This window comes from Grampus griseus (assembly GCF_964374135.1).
Source record: "Grampus griseus genome assembly, chromosome: 10".
NCBI lineage: Eukaryota > Metazoa > Chordata > Mammalia > Artiodactyla > Delphinidae > Grampus > Grampus griseus.
Window position 1 is genome coordinate 56,855,466 of NC_139004.1, and position 16,875 is coordinate 56,872,340.

At 49.2% G+C, this 16,875-nt stretch overlaps 1 protein-coding gene across 3 annotated transcripts in view; it reads left to right on the top strand.

Moving 5' to 3' along the window:
- The window catches only part of XYLB (xylulokinase), a 43,418-nt gene that overhangs the window by 19,025 nt on the left and 7,518 nt on the right, over positions 1–16,875 (top strand). Inside the window, exons 11-17 of one of the 3 annotated variants that reach the window (XM_082664638.1) lie at positions 1,758–1,798; positions 2,383–2,498; positions 3,297–3,412; positions 4,064–4,137; positions 8,926–9,022; positions 14,353–14,411; positions 15,905–15,992. In XM_082664638.1, the coding sequence (XP_082520764.1) occupies positions 1,758–1,798; positions 2,383–2,498; positions 3,297–3,412; positions 4,064–4,137; positions 8,926–9,022; positions 14,353–14,411; positions 15,905–15,992 (591 nt within the window). The remainder of the gene's footprint in view (positions 1–1,757; positions 1,799–2,382; positions 2,499–3,296; positions 3,413–4,063; positions 4,138–8,925; positions 9,023–14,352; positions 14,412–15,904; positions 15,993–16,875) is intronic. The other 2 variants (XR_014297374.1, XR_014297375.1) reach the window with 2 other exon arrangements.

Below are 16,875 nucleotides of genomic sequence, written 5' to 3' on the forward strand. Positions count from 1 at the left end.
TATGTTAATCCCAACCTCCCAGTATTTCCCTCCCCCCTGCCCCCACCTTTCCCCTTTGGTAACCGTAAGTTTGTTTCCTAAGTTTCTGAGTCTGGTTAGAAAAATGTATATTCTTACACCTACTCTGTCAACTGGAAGAATGTCAGGGAGAATAATGGGGCTGCTTTTGAACCACAGAAGCATGAGCTTCTGGCATGTTGCAGAGGGAACAACAAAGAAGCAGCTTCCTAAACCGTCCTTTTGGACTGCGGTTTCAGGCTGAATGTTGGAGATACCAGGCAGGTAGCCCTCAGCCGGTCCCTCCCTAAATCTGACCTTCACTTTGCTGCTGCCTTAAGTAATGCATTAGTCTTATGCTTCTTTTTCTTATACACAAGGGATACCTCTTCATTGCAGAAAAAAATTTTAAGTACCGACAAACCAAAGGAAGGATGTAAAAAAAAAATCATCCGTAATCTCTTAACCCAGAGATAACCACAGTTAATTTTTTTTTTTTTTTTGTGGTACGCGGGCCTCTCACCGCCGTGGCCTCCCCCGTTGCGGAGCACAGCCTCCGGACGCGCAGACCCAGCGGCCATGTCTCACGGGTCCAGCCGCTCCGCGGCATGTGGGATCCTCCCGGGCCGGGGCATGAACCTGCGTCCCCTGCATCGGCAGGCGGACTCTCAACCACTGCGCCACCAGGGAAGCCCCACAGTTAAAATTTTGAGGACTGTCCTTCCAACCTTCTTTTCCTATGCCCATAAATAAACAGTTTATTTTAACCAACCAAGGCAATATTTTTGTGCAACATCATTAGTGGTTGTTTAGGTTTCCATCGTCCTGGCATTTACTTTGCCAACGTCCCTCAGATGGAGCTGGGAGATGGAGGTAGGCGTGGCTTCTACCGTTTAGGCCATGCAAACATTATCTTGTCCCTTGTCCCTATAGCAGCAGTCTCCAACCCTTTTGGCACCGGGGACCAGTTTCATGGAAGACAGTTTTTCCACGGACGGTGTGGGGGGGGGTTGGATCAGGGGATAACGCGAGCGATGGGGAGCGGCAGATGAAGCTCCACTCGCTCGCCCGCCCGCCACTCACCTCCTGCTGTGCGGACCGGTAGGGGGTTGGGGACCCCTGCGGCCTATAGGATAAGCTCTCAGAGGTAGGATTCCTGAATCCAGGGCTCTGGCACTCTGCTGATCGTACCTCAGCAGCAGTGTTTGAGTACACCTGTTCCTGCCCACATTTCTCCTTCATTCATTCATTCACTCAACGTTTAGGCCTGCTGCTACATGGCAGACCTTTCAGTTCCAGGGTGTATCAGTGAGGAAGGCAGATAAACATCACGGTCGTGGGCCTCACATAAAGGGGACAGTCAACATTACCTTGCCCCTTTCCATACCACTGAGGTGGGGGAAAGCCTCTCACTCCGGCCTCGCCTTTGTCTTTCTCCGCCGTGTGTATCCTGGTGTCTTGACTTGGCCCCCTTGGTCCTCTGCACTCCTGGGAGTGCCTAACAGTGGGTGGGGAGTTTGGACCCCCTTAGATGAGGTTTCTGAGTCCAAATCAGAGGCCCTGACCACAGAGACTCCACCCTGTAGCCCTTGGGGCGTCCTGAGCCCTTGCCTCACCCTGTTCCTGCATCTCCCTTAGCTTGTGGACTGGGGTGGGAGATGGGGGCTGCACTCCCATCTGGCGGGGTGGGGGGGTGACTGGTTTGCTTTGTGGCTCTCATGTGACCTCCTGCTAACCACAGGCTCCCCTCCCGTTCTCAGCGTCGCTGGCAGGCATGAGGCTGGAGGAAGGTGACATTGCGGTAAGGTGACCACTCCCTCCCTCAGGCAGGGTCAGCTTTCTGCCCCAGGGGACGAGAGTGCTGGGTCTCAGCAGCATCTTTGCTGCCTATCAGAGGGACTTCCAGGGTCAAAAGGCAGCTGAGGGAGAGGATAGGGAGACCCAGGCCCCAGGACCTGCCCACAGGTCCTCTCTTAGAAGGTCAGTTGCCTTTGCTGAGCAGACAGGTCCCCTGCCTGCCTTGACAGTGGCCGGTCGTGGTGAGCACAGTGGCAGAAGGGTCAGACGTCGGGCTAGAGGACTGTGAGCTCCCTAAGCGATGACGACATAACCCAGACCCTTCTGCTTCTAGTGGGAAACCCGTTGTCACCCGAACCACGAGTTAGAGGTAGTTGTAGTAAGTTCTAGAGAATCGGCCCGCAGGATCCATGGGAGCCTGAATCTGGGGAGCTGACTTTGGACTTTGGTGTGGGAGGGTCAGCAGGGGTTTCTCTGAGGAGGTGGCGTTTAATCCGAGGTCTGCAGCCTGAGGAGTGAAGCGATGGGGGTCAGGGCGCGTGGAGCTGGCGAGACGGAGCTGCTTCACCTCTGCCCTTCTGTCTGCAGGTCAGCCTGGGCACCAGCGACACCCTGTTTCTCTGGCTCCAGGAGCCCACGCCCACCCTGGAAGGCCACATCTTCTGCAACCCGGTTGACCCCCAGCACTACATGGCGCTCCTGTGGTAGGTTGGGTGGGGCGGAGGAGGTGTGGGCAGGTCTGGCACCATGTGGAGCCCCCCAGGTCGTTCCACTCACTGCGCAGGCTCTGGGGGCAGCTGAGACCCCAGGGACTCACTGGGTCTTGCTGAGAACAGAGCTGGGTGGGGAAGCACCCAGGACCTGAAGTCTCTCCCAAACCCAGATACAGACCCCATCCCCAACACCTGTATCCTGTGTGGCCTGAGGCAGACCCCGTAGCATATCTGAGCCACACTTTGCTCATAAAATGCGGAGAATAAGAGGTTTACTTCATAGTGTTGTTACGCTATGTCTGGCACATGGTGGACCTTCAACCAATGGTAGCAAGGACATCCTGCTTCCTGACAGTTCTCATGGAAGGGGTCTGTTCTGCACCCTCCAAACAGGCATTTGGGGACCTGCTGGAAGCTACTAAGGGAGAGTTTTTGGCCTTGAAGTTCCAAGAACCACTGGAGAATATGTAGGTCTAGTAAATCTGGCCAGCCCTGCCCCTTGTCCAGGTGGTACAACGTGCTGAAACCACAGCTGTGTCTCTCCCTGGGGCTCCTTTGTGGCAACCTCCCCTGTAAACAGAGCCCACGACAAGTGCATTTCCTGGTGACTCCCAGGAACATGCGCTGGGTCTGATACCTGAGGAGGAACCTCAGATCCCTGCTGTGCACTGGCTGGGGTTGTGGTCCAGCCTGACCTGCAGCCCCTCTACCTGGGACTCTTCACCAAAGCCCGTGGGTCCAGTCAGCAAGCCCCAGGTCCCTCCCTCAGGGTTGTGTGCACTTCTGCAGCTTTAAAAACGGCTCCCTCATGAGAGAGAAGATCCGCGATGAGTTGGCTTCCAGTTCCTGGAGCGAGTTCTCTAAGGCGCTGCAGTCCACAGAGATGGGGAACAGCGGAAACCTGGGTAGGCTGTTTGGGGATGCCTGGGTCTGTGAAGGGGCAGCAGCTGCTGTGGGGAGGGGCAGGGCCAGGGAGAAGCCAAGGGGAGCCCTGACTGTCTGCACTTCTGCTCCATGGCCCTTAAAACTAGCGTGAGACCCCATGATCTGAGTGAGGTGGGGAGTGGCAGATCAGGCCAGAGCTGCATCTTCTGTGCCCCTCGAAGCCCCTGGTGACAGCATCAGAGATGGCAGCCACAGTGCCTACTCTGCCCTGGTGCATGCCCACATGCAGCTTTCTGCTCCAGACACGAGGTCTTGTTGGGAAAAGTGCCCAGCATTGGGGCAGGCCTTTTGAGCAGGGAGGGGATGTGCCTCCCTTGGTCAAACCCATGCTGGTATTTGAGGGTTAGTTGGACAGCTAGCTGTCTCCTGGCCTGGGCGGCCACATGAGAGCTGGAAGAGCTGTCTCCATGAAAAGCTAGCCTAGGCCTTTCATTTGCCCTCCGTCCTGCTGGAGAGAAGGACCTGAGACTATTCACAGGTCTCCAGGGGATAGGGGGTCCCGGGGAACAGGGATATAGGGTCATTTCACCCTGCTTTTTTCTAAGGCTATTGAGAAGCTGATATTTTGTTTTTGACCACTGACAACTAATCTCTTCCTGGTCTTGTTTCAGGTTTTTATTTTGATGTAATGGAGATCACCCCTGAAATTATTGGGCGTCATAGGTTTAGTGCAGAAAACCATGAGGTACGTGTGTTATTAGTATTGGAGCTACAGTGGCTCCATTTTTGACTATTTAACAAATGCCTATCAAATTATGCTAGTTTTAGGGACCTCATTCATTTACTCAGCCATTGATAAAACAAGTATTTAACATTTTTTTCTTTAAATTGAAATATTGTGGATTTACAATATTGTGTTAGCTTCAGATGTACAGCAAAATGATTCAGTTATTTTTAAGATTATATTCCATCATAAATTATTACAAGATATTGAATATAATTCCCTGTGCTGCACTGTAAATCCTTGTTGCTTATCTATTTTATATATAGTAAGTAGTTTGTATCTAATCCCATACTCTTAATTTGCCACCACCCTCCCCCACCAGTAACCATTAGTTTGTTTTCTACGTCTGCAAGTCTGTTTCTGTTTTGTATATAGATTCATTTGTATTTTTAGATTCCTCATATAAATGATATAATATGATATTTATCTTTCTCTGACTTACTTCACTAAGTATACCACTCTCTAGGTCCATCCATGTTGCTGCAAATGGCAACATTTCATTCTTTTTTATGGCTAATACTCTGTTGTATAGGGACCTACCTGGGTCCAGTGGTTAAGACTCTCGGTTTCCAATGCAGTTGTGCATGGGTTCGATCCTTGGTTGGGGAATAAGATCCCATATGCTGTGTGGCGTGGCCAAAAGATATTTTAAAAAATATATATTCTGTTGCATATATACAATATCTTCTTAAGCCAGTCATCTGCTGATGGGCACTTGGGTTGTTTCCATGTCTTGGCTATTGTAAATAATGCTGCTGTGAACGTTGGGGCTTCACGTATTTTTTCCAATTAGAGTTTTCCCTGATATATGCCCAGGAGTGGGATTGCTGGATCATATGGTAGCTCTAAGGACCCTCCATACTGTTCTTCATAGTGGCTGCACCAATTTACATTCCCAGCAACAGTAGGAGGATTCCCTTTTCTCCACACCCTCTCTAGCATTTATTATTTGTTGACTTTTTGATGATGGCCATTCTGACTGGTGTGATAATTAGTGATGTTGAGCATCTTTTCATGTGTCTGTTGGCCATTTGTATGTATTCTTTGGAAAAATGCCTATTTAGGTCTTCTACACATTTTTTGATTGGGTTTTTTCAATATTGAGTTGTATGAGCTGTTTGTATATTTTGGATATTAACCTCTTGTCAGTCTCATCATCTGTAAATATTTTCTCCCAGTCCACAGGTTGTCTTTTCATTTTGTTGATGGTTTTCTGTGCTGTGCAAAAGCTTTTAAGTTTGATTAGATCCCCTTTGTTTATTTTTCCTTTTATTTCTTTTGCTTTGGGAGACCGAGCTGAGAAAACATTGGTATGATTTATGTCAGAGAATATTTTGCCTATGTTCTCTTCTAGGAGTTTTATGGTGTCATGTCTTATATTTAGGTCTGTAAGCCATTTTGAGTTTATTTTTGTGTATGGTGTGAGGCAGTGTTCTAACTTCATTGATTTACATATGGCTATCTAGCTTTCCCAACACCACTTGTTGAAGAGACTATCTTTTCTCCATTGTATATTCTTGCCTCATTTGTCATGGATTAATTTACTGTAGGTGAGTGGGTTTATTTCTGGGCTTGCTATTCTGTTGCATTGATCTATATGTCTGTTTTTGTGCCAATACCATGCTCTTTTACTGTATCTTTGTAGTATGGTCTGAAGTCTGGAAGGGTTATGCTTCCACCCTTGTTCTTTTTCCTCAAAATTGCTTTGGCAATTTTGGGTGTTTTGTGGTTCCATGTAAATTTTAAGACTGTTCTAGTTTTGTGAAAAGATGTCATGGGTATTTTGATAGAGATTGCATTAAATCTGTAGATTGCTTTGGGTAGTATGGCCATTTCAACAATATTAATTCTGCCAATCCAAAAGCATGGGATATCTTTCCATTTCTTTGAATCATCTTCGGTTTCCTTTAGTTTTATAGTTCTCAGCGTATAGGTCTTTAAGCTCCTTGGTTAATTTATTCCTAGGTTCTGTTTTTTATGCCATTTTAAATGGAATTGTTTGTTTACTTTCTCGTTCTGATATTTCATTATTAGTGTAGCAGATTTCTATGTATTAATCTTGTATCCTGGGACTTCCCTGGCGGTCCAGTGGCTAAGACTCCTCGCTCCCAATGCAGGGGGCCCAGGTTTGATCCCTGGTCAGGGAACTAGATTCCACATGCCGCAACTAAAGATCCTGCACTTCATCCAGCAATGAAGATCCTGTGTGCTGCCAAAAAAAACCCCCCAAAACAAACAAACTTGTATCCTGCTACCATGCTGAATTCATTTATTAGTTCTAATAGGTTTTTTTTTTGTTTTTCTTGCTTTTTTTTTTTGCGGTACGCAGGCCTCTCACTGTTGTGGCCTCTTCCGTTGCGGAGCACAGGCTCCGGACATGCAGGCTCAGCGGCCATGGCTCACGGGCCCAGCCGCTCCGCGGCACATGGGATCTTCCCGGACCGGGTCACAAACCGGTGTCCCCTGCATGGGCAGGCAGACTCTCAACCACTGCGCCACCAGGGAAGCCCATAGTTCTAATAGTTTTTGTGTGGAGACTTTAGGGTTCTCTATATAAATTATCATGTCATCTGCAAATAGTGACAGTTTTACCTCTTCCCTCCAGTTTTATTTCTTTTTCTTGTCTGATTGCTGTGGCTAAGACTTCCAATACTATGTTGAATAGAAGTAGTGAGAGTGGGCATCCTTATCTTGTTCCTGAATTTAGTGGGAAGGCTTTCACCTTTTCACTGTTGAGTATTATGTTGACTGTGGGTTTGTCATAATAAAACAATACTTTTGATGTGCTAGGGTGCACTGTAAATGCTGGGGCATCAGCAAGATATAAGACAGACGCTGTACTTTCTCACAAAGAGGAGTGTGGAACACCTAAGTGTTCTCCCTGAGCTAACGTGTGCTCCCACTGAACGTCATTAAGCATCTTGGAGGCTGTTTCCTTGGCGAGCCTTATCCTACACCTCCCATCTCCAGACGATGAATTTCCTCCTGATTGAAAGAGCCTCTGGCACAGGAGACACTAACATTTGCTGACGTTTATCGAGCACAGTTTAGTTCCAGGCACTATGTATGTGGGTTTCTTTATCTTCCTCATTTACCTCTCAGAGCAACTCTGTGAATTAGGTATTTTCATCCCCTTTACAGATGGAGAAACTGAATAGCTCACCCAAGGCACCAGGGCCTAGGTGGTGGAGGTGGTCAAACCCAGTCCTTTCTGGCCCTAAAGCCGCTATTTTATTTGCCCTCCACCATGCAACCTTTCCCAGGAGGGATTTGGTTGATACTTGCTGCTTGGAATTGACTTTTCTGTGAGATGGTTACCAGAGTCATCACCACATTTTGGATTGGACCTGAGAGACTTTTCTGACCCTAAAAGGTGTCTGGGGAATTTCAGTAAGTCACTCTGTCTACTCAGTGTAACAGAGTTGGTGTTGGATTATATGCCGATGATGGTATTACGTATTGTATTGTAGATGGAAAGCTTTGCCTAAAGTATAGGGAGTTCATCTCAGTCTTCTGGTGGGGGTCAGTTTGGTTTCTGTTGCTCGTAGAAAGAAGACATGCCTGTTCTCTTTTGTGTAAATCTGTCTGGGTTTATCAAGAAGGGAGTTTTCTTCGTTCATTTCTTCAATCAACAGATATGTATGATTGGTGCAAACAAGACAAACAGGGTCCCTGCTCCACGGAGCCCAGTGTCTAGGAGGATGTAAACAGGTGAACGAACACACACACGATTACGGTGTGTGATGTGGCTCAGACGGGAAGGAACCAAGCGACGTAGGGGAAAGCAGGGCATGTGCCAGGGACTTGCCTTGGATAGGGTGACCAGGTGGGCCTCCCTGAGGAGGTGGCCTTTAGGTGCAGACTTGAAGGATGAGAGGGATCCCACATGGGAAGCTTGGGCAGAGTCCTGGCAGAGGGAGAAGTTTAGGAACTGAAAGCAGGTGAGTTGGGTTGGAGCAGTTCCTGAGGGAGGGAGCGGTGGCGTCAGTCACTGGTCTCAGGGGCTGGGGAGCAGGGTGAGGCTGGAGTTGGTGCCATTCAGCTTTAGCTGGAAGGGCAAAGGGCGCGCCACAGTGGTGGGTTCTCAGCACAAGCTCTCCCTTCATGAGCGTCAGCTACATTGACCAGGCTCTGCTGTTTGCTTTTTAACAACCCTGAAACGTAGGTGCTCCCATTACCTCAGTTCTGTTAACAAAGAAAATGAGAGACTCAAGAGGGAGGAGGTATGGGGATATATGTATATGTATAGCTGATTCGCTTTGTTATAAAGCAGAAACTGACACACCACTGTAAACAATTATAGTCCAATTATAGTCCAATAAAGGTGTTTAAAAAAAAAAAGAAAGAAAATGAGGCTCAATAAGATTTATATTAACTTATTCAAGGTCATAGAGCTGAATGGCAGAGGCAGAACTGGAACCCTCAGCAGCCTGAAACTGAGCTCTCCCATCCTCTGACTCCCCAGAGTGACACACGCGTGAGGCCGTGAGCACGTGTGTGTGCGTGCGAGTGTGTGACAAACAAGTTAGTGGTTCAAGAGCACAACTATGGGTGAGCTCCAGTGGAGGCCTGAGTCATGAGCTCTGAATCTGGGCTACTGTTAAAAAGACACCACACACACACATACACCACATACATACGCACCACACACATACACACAGACACACACACACAGACACACACACACACACACACACAGTGAGTGGACAATGAGAGTCCTTCACTCTGCCCACTTTCTCCTGGAATCAGGTCTCAGCATTCCCCTGGGACGTGGAGATTCGAGCACTGATCGAAGGACAGTTCATGGCCAAGAAGATCCATGCCGAGGGCCTGGGCTATCGAGTCAGTAAGTGAGCTGCTGGCGGGCTGTGTGCTGGGGTGGGCGCTAAGGGTTCTGCTCCTACCCTGAGGTGCTTGAGGCCCTTCCTGGGCTTCAGGCCAGGCCTAGTGGACACTGTCTGTTAAGGCTCCATTACACGGGCCCTGTTTGTGCAGGAGGGACGTGGAGCCTGGCTCCTGGTGGTGGGGTGAGAAAGCGATCAACTGGCACTGTGGACAGGCATAGACTAGGGGGCAGGTTGTTCCTGCATCTCTGCTGCGTCCCCAGGAGCCTCACCTCCTTGGCCAGGAGCTATAGGACTTGGGAGATCTTTCTGTAACCCTACGCTCCAACCTGCAGACTAAGTGTCCTAAGCTCTGGATCCCAAGGACACGGGCAACGCAGGTGGGAAAGGTCTGGGCTGGGGCCATGACTGGACCTTCACCTTCTAGCCTGGGCAGGCCCCATCTGCCTGTGGGGCACAGCTCTGGACATTTCAACTTGAACAGGGAAGAGAGGGGGTGTAGAACCACTGTCAGAACTGAGAGCCCTGCAATGGAGAGGGCAGAACCAGGGCCAGGGGAGGCCCATGGGGAAGGAAGGGACTTCTAAGAACTTGAGCTATGGAGTGTGGGCAGCTTTAGGAGGTCAGCGAGTTCCCCTTTTTGATGGCGCTGCAGTGGTCCGGCAGGGGGTGGGGGGCGTCTGAAGGAGGTTGGACCCGCCGACCAGAGAGTCCAGGTTTCCAAGATGTATTGTCCCTCTGGGCCAGCCGTGGTCAAGAGAAGGTAGAAAACCCCTGAATCCTCTTAGCTTGAAGGCCTCCTCATGATACTTTTAAGGACAATCCTATGTAGTATATGTTTTATGCCTTTGAACCAAATAAGTAAAAGGATACTTCAAAAATAAGCACTAGGTAAACCTTTTTGAAAACCTGTTAGGCAGCATCTACTAAAGCTGCATACACGTCCACCCAGCAGCTTCACTTCTCGGTGGATGTGAGACAGAGATGTGGACATGTGTTCACTAAAGACGTGCAGGAGGACGCTGCCTGTGGCCCTGTGCTTAGCACCCCATGCTGGAAACAACACAGTGCCCATCGATGGTGAGATAGATGCCTCGTGGGGTGTTCAGGCGACATGATCCTACACAGAAATGAAAATGAACCAGCCTTAGCCACGCACAACAAAATGGATGAATCTTATAAATGAAAACGCTGAGCAAAAGAAGCCAAACCCAAAAGTACGCGTGGCAGGTTCCGTGGACGTCAGATTCAAAAGCAGACAAAACCATCTGCTGTTGTTGGAAGTTTGGATCGTTAGTAGTTACCTTTCGGGGGGCATGGAGGGCCTCTGGGGTGCTGGTGAGGCTCTGTTTCCTAGGTTACACAGGTGTGTTTAGTTGTGAAAATGTGTCAAGCTGTCAGCTTATGGTATGTATGTACATTTGTTAGGATGTATGTTTTAGTTCAACAGAATTTTTTAAATAGAATGAACTTTATAAACAGTCCCACTCCTCTCCATCCCCCCACCCAGAGTGTAAAACGAAATTCCCCCAAGGTCTCCAAAGGCTTCCAAGGTCCCTGAGAAGTGAGCCCAGGTGAGCAGGGCAGAGATGGTGCTGAGGTGGGCGTGAATGACTGGCACGAAGGGTTTTCCGGTCGTCAGGAGGGGGCACTTTGGGCGGCTGGGGGGCTATCTCCACCGGCCCAGTGTGAGGGGAGAGGCAGTGAGGGCGGAGGGGCCCTCCTGGGCTCCAGGGAGCTAGTGTGCCTCTGAAGCGATTCTTGTGCAAAACAGCATAAGGTTACTTATCCTCTTAGCAAGCTTAAGGGCCGAATCAAACCTGTCCTGCCAGCTCTGCTGGGTTCCTCTCAAACAAGATCACATGAATGAGTGCGCTTGAACCTAAAAGGGCAAAAGGGCTGCACGAACTGTAGGCATCGTGCTCCCAGTGGCTGCATGGCTTGTGGCATCGTGGGATCTTTTTTTAAAAAATAAGTTTATTTATTTATTTTTAGCTGTGTTGGGTCTTCGTTGCTGCGTGCGGGCTTTCTCTAGTTGTGGTGAGCGGAGGCTATTCTTCGTTACAGTGCACAGGCTTCTCATTGCGGTGGCTTCTCGTTGCGGAGCACGGGCTCTAGGTGCATGGTCTTCAGTAGTTGTGGCACGTGGGCTCAGTAGTTGTGGCTCGTGGGCTCTAGAGAGCAGGCTCAGTAGTTGTGGCTCACAGGCTTAGTTGCTCGGCAGCATGTGGGATCTTCCTGGACCAGGGTTCAAATCCGTGTCCCCTGCATTGGCAGGCGGATTCTTAACCACTGCGCCACCAGGGAAGTCTGGCATCACGGGATCTTAGTTCCCCGACCAGGGATTGAACCCTGGGTCCTGTCAGTGAAAGCGTGGAGTCCTTACCACTGGACCGCCGGGGAATTCCCTAGCGTTTCATTCCTGAACTGTCATAATCTCGTTTTAATAACATCTAAGAAGAATAAAAAGACGTTTGAAGTAAGACTGATGATCATGATCATAATAGCTGCCAACATTTATTGAGCACGTACTGTGTGCCCAGCCTGGTCCCTAAGCACATTATGTTTATTAACAACAAAGTCTCTGGGGTGGGTACCAGTATTACTCCTGCTTCACAAAGTAGGAGACCAAGACCCAGAGTGTTACATCACCAGCTCAGAGCTTCTGAACCAAGCCAGTCTGGTTCCAGACTCTGGGTTCTGAACCACGGGGTGACCTCTGCTTTCTTTAAGGAATGATCACTTTCTTGATGTTTGGACACTGTGAAACATGCACCCAGCTGGGCGGGGCTAAAGCCATCGTCCCTTTTCAGCTTATATTTCGATGTATATTTCATTTTGTTTAGGTTGACTTAGAAGAGCAGAAAAACCTTATAATAGCAAGTTTGGAAAATAAAGGAAAGAAAACTACCTATAATCCCATCCCCTCACCCCAACCACTCCTGCCATCTAGGACCGTTTTCTTCCAGTCTCCATTATGAGTTTATTTTTTATAAAGCCAGGGCCCTATTCCCTTTGTACCTACAAAGAGGACATATAGGGCTTCCCTGGTGGCGCAGTGGTTGAGAGTCTGCCTGCCGATACAGGGGACACGGGTTCGTGCCCCGGTCTGGGAAGATCCCACATGCTGCGGAGCGGCTGGGCCCGTGAACCATGGCCGTTGAGCCTGCGCGTCCAGAGCCTGTGCTCTGCAACAGGAGAGGCCACAACAGTGAGAGGCCCACGTACCGCAAAAATAAATAAATAAAAAATTTTAAAAAAAGAGGACATATAAACCTAAAAGTGTGTCAAAGTCTTCATGGTGCTTTACATCATGCCCAGCTGACTTTTCTTGCAGTCGTGAATGAAGCGTGTTTTGATTTTCCAACATGGAATCACACTGGCACATCTTCCCATGTCCTGGATTGTCTCCTTAGCCGCTGACATTCCTTCCCCTTTTCCCAGCCCAGGTACTCTCTCTTTTTTAAAATAATTAATTAATTAATTAATTTTTGTCTGCGTTGGGTCTTTGTTGCTGCGTGCAGGCTTTCTCTAGTTGGCGGCAAGCGGGGGTTACTCTTCGTTGCGGTGCACGGGCTTCTCATTGCGGTGGCTTCTCTTGTTGCAGAGCACGGGCTCTAGGCACGTGGGCTTCAGTAGTTGTGGCTCACAGGCATTAGCATGCAGGCTTAGTAGTTGTGGCCCATGGGCTTAGTTGCTCCACAGCATGTGGGATCTTCCTGGACCAGGGCTTGAACCCGCGTCCCCTGCATTGGAAAGTGGATTCTTAAACACTGCACCACCAGCGAAGTCCCAGGTACTCTTTTTTTTTTTTTTTTTGCGGTACGCGGGCCTCTCACTGTTGTGGCCTCTCCCACTGCGGAGCACAGGCTCCGGACGCGCAGGCTCAGCGGCCATGGCTCACGGGCCCAGCTGCTCCGCGGCATGCGGGATCTTCCCAGACCGGGGCACGAACCCGTGTCCCCTGCATCGGCAGGGGGACTCTCAACCACTGCGCCACCAGGGAAGCCCCCCAGGTACTCTCTTAATGGCGGAGGGTGAAGATGCGAGAGGCTGAGAGGTGGCAGCAGAGCCTCATAACATTTGTTTTTAAATACCTGCATAATAAATGAATACCTCTTCATTGTAAAAGAGTCCTGTGACACAGGACTATAGGGATCTAAGCGCTATGAGATTACAGAGCGCTCTGTTTTTCTGCCCTGCCCCCGGCTTCTGCATCACCCCTTACACGGTCCATGGGGGAGAGGTGGGGGCGAGGAGGACTAGCTCTGCCTTTGGGACGCCCCTCCTACACTGCCACCACCTAATGCTTGGCCGGTTTTTCTGTCCTGGCAAAGTTTATGTGCCTCTGGAGGATCACTGTGCCATCTATCTTGTACTGCAGGTACAGCAAGTTAGCGCTTAAGGGCTCATCTCATTCTAGGATTTAATTTATTTATACTTCTTCGCATTTACAACTTTTTTTTTTTTGGCCACGTGGCATGCGGGATCCCCAATTGACCAGGGATCGAACATGTGCCCCCTATAGTGGAAGCACAGAGTCTTAACCACTGGACCGCCAGGGAAGTCCCTGCATTTACAACTTTTTGATAGCATTAAATAAAAATATGTTTTTGTTTGTTTATTCAGCATTCTCTCCTTAGGACAGCACAGGGGATGTTCTTTCTTGACCATCTCCATTTTAACCCAAAGTGGAACTATATGTCTTTTACTAGACTGTGGTTTATTATTTTTTATTGTGAAAAGTATGCATACAGTAGAATATATGCTTCATACAGCTAATTGTGAAACATATTAATAAATCAAACACCTTTCACAGAGCACTCTGGTTAAGAAATAGAACATTGGGCTTCCCTGGTGGCACAGTGGTTGAGAGTCCACCTGCCGATGCAGGGGACACGGGTTCGTGCCCCGGTCTGGGAAGATCCCACATGCCACAGAGCGGCTGGGCCCGTGAGCCATGGCCGCTGGGTCTGCGCATCCGGAGCCTGTGCTCTGCAACGGGAGAGGCCACAACAGTGAGAGGCCCGCGTACCGCTAAAAAAAAAAAAAAGGAAAGAAATAGAACATTGCCAGAACCTTAGAACCCGTCCTGTGTACCCTCTTCAGTTGCATGCCCAAGAGGTGGATGAGGAAGCAGCCTCACGAGCAAATTTCATGTTGGACGTGCGTGGACAGAACCCGCTTTAGATCTCCCACGCAGTCCTGTGTGATAAGCAAGAGGCATTGGCCAGACACTAGCTCTTTGTGGTAGAAGAGCTCTGGAAAGCAGCCTTTTCTGCCTTGGGGGAATTGTCACAGCGTTTGTTTTTTGTTTTCTTTTTCCTTACAGTGCCTAAGACAAAGATTTTGGCCACCGGAGGAGCATCTCACAACAGAGACATCTTGCAGGTAAGTGCCGGTAGCAAGCCCTGAGCTAGGGCCTCTTCCACGTCTAATACTTCCAAGAGCCAGACACTCAGCAGTAACACTGCCTCTGTTCCCGCTCCTGCAGGGATGGGGAGCTTACAGCTCATTCTTTCCCAGGAAGCCAGCTCTTTACAGCGCACGTGGCAAGCAGATTCTATCTTACGCTCAAGTGAAAACCACTGCCCTGTACAACTCCACTCTCTGATACCAGCACTGGCCTCTGGAGTCACACAGATAGTGCCTGTCCTTCATGGCAAACCTTCTGACATCTAATGCCAATGTTCTTGTCTTCCTCCAGGTTTCCCCCTTCCAATTTAAACATCTCTGATTTTCCCAGCCATTCCTCTTACAATACAGTTGCCAGAATTTGTCACTGTCTTTCTGGCCCTTCATTATGCTAGACATATATGACCCAAAGTAGAATCAACCTGCAGATATCTGACAATCAAGCTGTTAGCCCCAAATCATGGGGCTGTTAGTGTCTTATTGGGACACTGAGAATTTTAGGGTATAGCCCGAGGCTGCCTTAGCTGTTGGAGTAACTGAATCGACTGTTGACTTGTACAGTAGTATACCTGTCTTAGGTAAGATTCTCTAGAAGCAGAGCCTGCAACGGAAATTATTCTATGAGTGATTTGTTGGGAGAGTGCTCCCAGGAGAAAGGGAGTGAGGGATCCAGGTAGGGCAGGGGAAGAAGGATAGGCAAGGATGTGGTTTTGGTTGGAGTCAGCTTCAGCTCCATCCCATGGGGAGATATGGTCCATGAACTATGCCGCAGACTTGCTTCCACCTTGGGGTAAGAGGGCCAACTGGCTGTCGTGGGAAGAGATACGAATAACCTCCTGTGAGAGGCAGCCTCTGTTCAGTAAAGAGCAATTCTTTTGAGGAGGGGCAGCTGTGAGCCGTTAGCAGCCAATACTCAACAGCATCTGGGTGAGGGTGCACACCGGTCCAGTAAGGGGATCCAGATGGGGCATCAACAATATCTCTGGTTAACTAAGACCCCCAAGTCTTTTCCATGTGAGCTCCCCTTAGTACACATCCTCTATTCTAAATTTATGCAATTTATTTTGGGGACCTACGTGGAAAACTTTATCTTTATTCCTATAAGACATGCATTTGTTAGTGTGGGTTTGTTTGGCCTTGTTAATATTAGTCTGAGACCTAGCCATCTCCACCTTGATTGTTTGTTGCTAAGCATACTTTCTCAATCTTCTCCTCGTCTTTGATAAAACGGTTAAACAATGCAGGGACAACCCAGAGAGCTGTGGCCCTTCACTAGAGACTTCCCCCAGGTCACCCTGACCCTATTATCACCAGGGCGGCATAGCCAAGTGCACTTCCTTTAAGGCAGTAGAGGTGGAATGGAAGGTATCAGAAGACGTATTAGAAAAGAGAGCCCAGGAAACGCATGTCTGTGTGCATGCTCCCTCTGAGGAGTGACTCACCACAGTAAGCACTTCTGTCCTTTCCAGGTGCTGGCAGATGTGTTTGGCACCCCAGTGTATGTCACAGACACAGCCAACTCAGCCTGTGTGGGCTCTGCTTACCGAGCTTTCCATGGTAGGTCAGGGGATGGCGCCAGATGCCTCTGGAAGCGGTTGGGGCAGTGGCTGGGCTGAGGACAGTGGAAAGGGGAGACTGGGATGTTCCCGGTCTTTAGGGACATGGGAGGCTTGGGGTCTTTAGCTTCACTTTTCTCCCCTCCCAGCAGGGGGGAACCAACCCAAACCCTCTGTTCCTCTGTGCTTTACTTAAACTGGGAAAGAGAGGCAGGGTCCTAACTAAATGAGGCCTGGTCAGAGTCAGACTCAGCCCAGGGACATTGGTTGAGGGCCCTTGGGCATGGGTCTGGACAGCTGGTGGGCAGGAAGGGGTAGATAAAGTCCAGAGCCATCTTTTCAACAAGAGCAGAAGTTGAGACAAAGGTGGAGGCTTCCGAGCCAAGCAGTCCAGGACCCTGGACAGCTCCTTGGGGGCAGTGGGGAACCAAGGCTCTGATGGAGGCCTCCCTGAAACTGCGGGAGCAGCACAGGCCCACGAGGGCGTTCTTCCACCCATGTGGTCGACTTGCCCTGTCCTCTGCCTGCTCAGGCCACTCCTCCGGCCACCCATGTAACTCAAGGGCGTTGTCCTTTCCCTCTAGCGGTTGCATTCTTCACCCATTTATCCTTAACTTTTTAACACACCTATTTAAACTTGTATGTTTTCTTTCAACATTGAGAATTAATCAGGGACCATAGACTTCTCTTAATAATTAAACTCTTACTCTTTCATTCCCCTCCCTCTCCACCCTATCCACCTTGCCCCACCTTGTGCCACCGCCTGTATCAAGATCATTGGGCAATTTCTTTCTCTTTCTTTCTTTCTTTCTTTCTCTCTTTCTCTCTTTCTCTCTCTCTTTCTCTCTTTCTCTCTTTCTCTCTTTCTCTCTTTCTTTCTTTCT